At 55.0% G+C, this 6,355-nt stretch overlaps 1 protein-coding gene across 3 annotated transcripts in view; it reads left to right on the forward strand.

Annotated features, from left to right (window-relative positions):
• TRPM2 (transient receptor potential cation channel subfamily M member 2) overlaps positions 1–6,120 on the forward strand; it is a 133,099-nt gene extending 126,979 nt beyond the window's left edge. For all 3 annotated transcript variants that reach the window (XM_034948164.3, XM_024927014.4, XM_063601263.1), the window contains one exon: positions 229–6,120. In XM_034948164.3, the coding sequence (XP_034804055.3) occupies positions 229–354 (126 nt within the window). In that variant the 3' untranslated portion in view covers positions 355–6,120. The remainder of the gene's footprint in view (positions 1–228) is intronic.
• Positions 6,121–6,355: the final 235 nt, after the last annotated feature.

The following is a 6,355-nucleotide window of genomic DNA, read 5'->3' on the forward strand; positions in this document are numbered from 1 at the left end:
TAAATAGCTCCCGGCAAAGCTGCACCTGCATCTTCTTCCCCTGAAGGATCCTCAGGGCCTTGCGGGTGCATCTCTGGTGCACCTGACGCAGGGGTCCTGCCTCCCATTTCACAGAGGAGTAAAGGGAGGGTGTGCAGGCCCCAAGCCCTCGAAGGCTGCAGTCCGTAGGGCTCAGCTGGGCAGAGGCAGGGCTGGCGGGGAGGGTCAGCTGTGCCCTTGTTCTTCCAGAACCTGCACGCCTGCGACTCGGGGGCCTCCATCCGATGGCAGGTGGTGGACAGGCGCATCCCACTCCATGCGAACCACAAGACCCTCCTCCAGAAGGCAGCCGCTGAGTTCGGGGCTCACTACTGACTGTGCCCTCAGGCTGGGCGGCTCCAGTCCATAGACGTTCCCCGCAGAAACCAGGGCTTCTCTCTCCTGAGCCTGGCCAGGACTCAGGCTGTTCCTGGGCCCTGTGCATGATGGGGTTTGGTGGACCCATTGTCCCTCACGGCTGCCGCAAGTCTGCTGCAGATGACCTCATGAACTGGAAGGGGTCAAGGTGACCCGGGAGGAGAGCTCAAGACAGGGCACAGGCTACTCAGAGTTGAGGGGCCCCTGGGACCCTTGGCCATCAGGCGAGGGGCTGGGCCTGTGCAGCTGGGCCCTTGGCCAGAGTCCACTCCCTTCCTGGCTGTGTCACCCCGAGCAGCTCATCCACCGTGGAGGTCATCGGCCTGAGGCAAGTTCCCCGGAGAGTCGGGGTCCCCTGTGGCCCCCTCAGGCCTATGTCTGTGAGGAAGGGGCCCTGCCATTCTCCCCAAGAGGGCCTCCATGTTTCGAGGTGCCTCAACATGGAGCCTTGCCTGGCCTGGGCTAGGGGCACTGTCTGAACTCCTGACTGTCAGGATAAACTCCGTGGGGGTACAGGAGCCCAGACAAAGCCCAGGCCTGTCAAGAGACGCAGAGGGCCCCTGCCAGGGTTGGCCCCAGGGACCCTGGGACGAGGCTGCAGAAGCTCTCCCTCCCTACTCCCTGGGAGCCACGTGCTGGCCACGCCCAGGAAGGAGGGACGGCATGGGCAAGAGGCGGGGACGTGGGGGCCTTCTGGTTTGGTGTCAACAGCTCACAGGAGCGTGAACCATGAGGGCCCTCAGGAGGGGAATGTGGTAAAACCCAAGACATTAAATCTGCCATCTCAGGCCTGGCTGGCTCTTCTGTGCTTTCCACAAATAAAGTTCCTGACACGTCCAGGGCCAGGGGCTGTGTGACGGCTGCCTGAAGTTCTCCTCGATCCCCGGGTGAGCTTCCTGCAGCCTGTGGATGTCCTGCAGCCCCTCAGCCCTACCCCCCAAGTTTCTCCTCTGACCCATCAGCTCCCTGTCTTCATTTTCCTAAACCTGGGCTCCAGCATCATCCCCAAGCCCACCAGGCCCGGATGCAGGCATCCACATGCCCTCCTCCTTGGCTTCCCCTGCGTGGTGGTGCCAATGTGCCCTGGCACCCCTGCAGAGGCTCCGGATGGAGCCTGGGGCTGCCTGGCCACTGAGCACTGGCCGAGGTGATGCCCACCCTTCCCTGGACAGGCCTCTGTCTTCCACCTGACCCAAAGCTCTCTGGCCACCCCCTTGTCCCCAGGTATCCCCCTCACCCCATCAGCGTCACCAAGGACACAACTGATCCCTTATGCCCTGCTTAGAATCAGCCCCATCACCAACTTTTGTGACGGAGTCACCCTGGGGTTTGATAAAAATGTAGATCTTCAGGCCCCTCTTGAAGCTCAGAGGCAGCAGGGCTGGGAGGTCCTGGAAGCTGCATCTGTGGTCAGCATCCGCCACTCCCAAGGGGCTCGCAGGTGGCGGGTTTGAACCACAATGCAGCCTGGATGTGGCCCACCCCACCCCTCTCCAGCTCCCTCTCCTGCTGCAATGCAGCCTCCACGTGCAATGCAGCCTCCACGTGCAATGCAGCCTCCATGTGCAATGCAGCCTCCACGTGCAATCCAGCCTCCACATGCAATGCAGTCTCCACGTGCAATCCAGCCTCCAGGTGCAATGCAGCCTCCACGTGCAATGCAGCCTCCACGTGCAATCCAGCCTCCACATGCAATGCAGCCTCCACATGCAATGCAGCCTCCACATGCAATCCAGCCTCCAGGTGCAATGCAGCCTCCACGTGCAATGCAGCCTCCACGTGCAATCCAGCCTCCACGTGCAATGCAGCCTCCACGTGCAATGCAGCCTCCACATGCAATGCAGCCTCCACGTGCAATGCAGCCTCCACATGCAATGCAGCCTCCACGTGCAATCCAGCCTCCAGGTGCCACAGGGAAGGCCTGTGACTCCTCGGTTACTGGCCGTGGGTCCAGACCTCTGCCAGGGACCACGTTGTGCTCAGTGCTCCTGTTTCTAGCTGCACCATCGGGCTGAGCTCCCACTGTCTGGGGCTGGTCTCGGCTCTGTGTCTGCAGGATCTAGAAACACCCATGCTGAAGGTGGCACCCAGGGAAGGGGTGGGGGCTGTGCCTGGGGGTCAGACCAGAGAGGGACGCCACCAGGGGGATGGGCGTCTGCTCTGCTCACTTGAAACACCCATGACACGAACTTCGCCATTGGAACCATTTCAGCTGCACAGTGCAGTGGCCGTAGACACTCACACGGCTGTCCCCCATCACCACCGTGCCCCCTGCTCTGCCCACTCCTAGAAGCACTGCTCCTCCAACCCGGGGCTGCTCCCTACTCCAGCAGCGCCCCCAGGGGGCCCCGTGGCTGAGCTGTCTGTGGGTGCCTGCTTGGGCCCAGCCACACACCAACAGCGGCCCTGTGGGAGGAAGTTTTGCCTCCTTTTGTAGAGGGACCTGGGGTGCGGAGAGGGCAGAGGGCTTGCTCAGTCCTCTCAGCAGCCGCTGGCAAAGCCAGGCCTGGACCCAGCTCTCCTCAGCTGTGCCGTGCAGCAGCCACAGAGGTCAGCGGCTCTTCGAACCAAATGGGAAACCAGGACATGCCTGGTGGACCACGGACTTTTTGCGAGTCAGGCATGAGGCCTTCTGATCATTCACTCATCCCTTCCTACCTGGTTGCTGAGCCTGTCTGTGCCCTGGGGATGGGGATTTGAGGGGTGCAGTGATGAATAAAACCCATCCCTGCCTGAGGGCCTCACAATCCTGGATGAAGGCCACTCAGGACCGCAGGAGCCGGACCGGGTCGGAGGCCGGGGAAGAGCAGGCATTCCAGCGGAGGAGTCAGCTGGCTTCTCCAGTGAGGTGGCTGAGAGTGAAGACTCCAAGGGCAGAACAAACAGCAAATGGGAGACAGGCAGGGGCACGTTCCACAGCACAGATGTGGGCCAGCCCGCTGGGGGCAGTGTGGAGCAGGCAGTGCCCTCATCCAGGACCTCAGCATTGAAGGAAGCGAGCGTTCTGTGAACCATGGTCTCTTAGAGGCCACTGCCCTCTGAGGGAAGAGCTCACAGTGAGCAAGATCTGGGTGGGGGCTGGCGGGAGGGTGAGCGGAAGCTGGCTGAATGCAGACACGATGGCCAGAGCTCCAGCAGCCTTCTGGGGCCATGAGGATGAGGCACCCGCCTGGTGTGGTGGAGTGGGAGGTGACAGGCTCTTTAGGGCCCCGCCCTCCAGAGTCCTTTCTTATGTGAGAAGGGAATACTGTGTGTTAAAGCCACTGTTATTTTGGGTGCCAGCCAATTTTAACCTAAAATTGGTTAAATATGCAGCCAACCAATTTTCATGGAATCACTAGACAACCCAGAACCATCAAATGTTTGAGGAAAACCAATCACTACCAAAAAGGGGCCCCCAAAGTCAGCAGGTATCAAGGAAGCAGAGCAAACAACACCCTCGAGAAAAGGGCAGTACGTCTTCACAGGTTTATTTATCCATAGAGAAGATACAGCCTTAAAAACGGAACTGAAAATATAAATATGAAAAATGTGACATCCAAAAAAAATAATTAAAAAGTGATGGGGTGAATAACAGGAAGAAAAGGCTGAAGAATGAACTTGTGCCTGGAACACACAGTCAAGGAATTCTCCACTTTGTGATGTCAGCTTTCCTCAAATATCTGGGGATGCTTTATTGCTTCCTTTGCTTTGTACTTGAAAATGCCCAAGTTTTTTGTGCACAGCAGAGCGAGATAGAGGGAAAGTATGAAAAAAAAAAAAAAAAAAAGGAAATGGAGGACGAAGCCAGACATTCCAACATCTGCACACTGAGAGTTTCAGAAGAACAGGATTGATGGGAGGGAAATAATGCACACCTGGGCCCTGTGGGCCCCGCGACGGAAGCTCTGCTGCTCCTCACGGTTTCTCCCAGCGCCCAGAGCAGCGGCTGTTACAGAATCGGCTCTCCGTGAATGAGACACGAGATATGTCTTCATCTTCATAAAATTTTAGAACAATGAGGGCAAAAGGAAAGATTTAAAAACCACTATGGGCTGGGCGCGGTGGCTCATGCTTGTAATCTCAGCACTTTGGGAGGCCGAGGTGTGTGGATCACCTGAAGTCAGGAGTTCGGGACCAGCCTGACCAACATGGTGAAACCCCGTCTCTACTAAAAATACAAAAATTAGCCAGGCGTGGTGGTGCATGCCTGTAATCCCAGCTACTCAGGAGGCTGAGGCAGGAGAATCGCTTGAACCCAGGAGGCAGAGGTTGCAGTGAGCCGAGATCACGCCATTGCACCCTAGCCTGGGAGACAAGAGGGAAACTCCATCTCAAAAAAAAAAAAAAAAACCAACATGATAAAAAACCAAAACAACAAAACCCATCCCCAGGCTTCCCCACAGCAATGGGGTGAGAGAAGAGGGTGTCGCAGAGTCCCCAGGTGACTGGCTTTGTGTCTAGAGTCACAGACCCGGCCACGCAGGCCTTCAGGTGGCAGCGTCCCCAGGTGACTGGCTTTGTGTCTAGAGTCACAGACCCGGCCACGCAGGCCTTCAGGTGGCAGCATCCCCAGGTGACTGGCTTTGTGTCTAGACTCACAGACCCAGCCACACCCAGTGACAAAATGTGAGGATGCAGAAAATGTCACCCACGCATCCTTCCTGAACGAGTTTCTCAAAGGTGAATTACAGAAAACAAAACAAAATGAAAGAGAACAAAGCACAGAGCACTGCAGGCTGCCCAGGCTGTTGTAGCAAAATGCCACAGGCCGGCTGGTCGAAAACTAGAAGCGATTCTTCTCGCTGTTCTGGAGGCTGGAAGTCCACGATCAAGGTGCTGGCAAATTCAGTTTCTGGGGAGCGCTGTCCTCGGTGGCCACGGTTAACAATGCTGTACTGGATGCTGGACATGGGCTGAGAGGATAGATCTTAAGTGTTCTCAACACACACAAAGAAAATAAAAGAAGCTGGTGCGGTGGCTCATGCCTGTAATCCCAGCACTTTGGGAGGCCGACGGTGGGTGGATCACTTGAGGCCAGGAGTTCAAGACCAGTCTGGGCAACATGGTGAAACCCCATCTCTACTAAAAAATACAAAAAAAAAAACAAAAACAAAAAAAAACTAGCTGGACATGGTGGCACGTGCCCGTAGTCCCAGCTACTGGGGAGGCTGAGGTGGCAAGATTGATTGAACCTGGGAAGCAGAGGCTGCAGTGAGCCAAGATTTCACCACGGCAGTCCAGGCTGGGCGACAAAAAAAAAAAAAAAAAAAAAAAAATATTTTAGGTTGGTGCAAAAATAATTGCTTCTAATTGCAAAAACCGCAGTTACTCTTTGCACCAACTTGGTAGTCACTGTGAGGTGTGAACATGCGAAATAGCTTGACTGCAGTGATCATTCACAGCGTGTATCAGAACATCAAGTCCTACACCTTAACTATACACAATTCCTATTTGTGAATTATATCTCAGTAAAGTTGAAACAATTTTATAGAAATTTAATAATAGCCTAGAATTAAACTTCCAGACGGCCTCAGCAGGGGTGGCAGAGGAGACTTGTGAAGGCAGCTGAAGTGCAGTGGCCTCCCTGTCTTGCTCTGGAGGAAGAATCAGACACTGGCCACACATGAGTGCTGGGGAAACGTGGGCTTAAAAATGCAGGAAGTAAACCTCAGGGCATCACTAGAAGGATAGAAATAGAGGAATGACTTTAAACCACTGGAGGAATAAAATGAAACAACAAAATCAAGGAAAGAAAAAATATCACTAAAGAATGGTTAACATGAAACAAAATGGCAAGAAACAGTCAAACCGTAACAGTAATAACCACACATGTAAGTGGCGAGTCTCATATTGGGATAAAAACATAACACAACTAGTTCCTGCTATTTTCCATCCACAAAAGACTCACCCGAAACTAGAGGGATGCATAACCCCTGAAAACGGGGACGTCTACACCAGGCAAATGCTCTCAGAAAGC

Source organism: Pan paniscus, chromosome 22 (assembly GCF_029289425.2).
Source record: "Pan paniscus chromosome 22, NHGRI_mPanPan1-v2.0_pri, whole genome shotgun sequence".
Taxonomy (NCBI): Eukaryota; Metazoa; Chordata; class Mammalia; order Primates; family Hominidae; genus Pan; species Pan paniscus.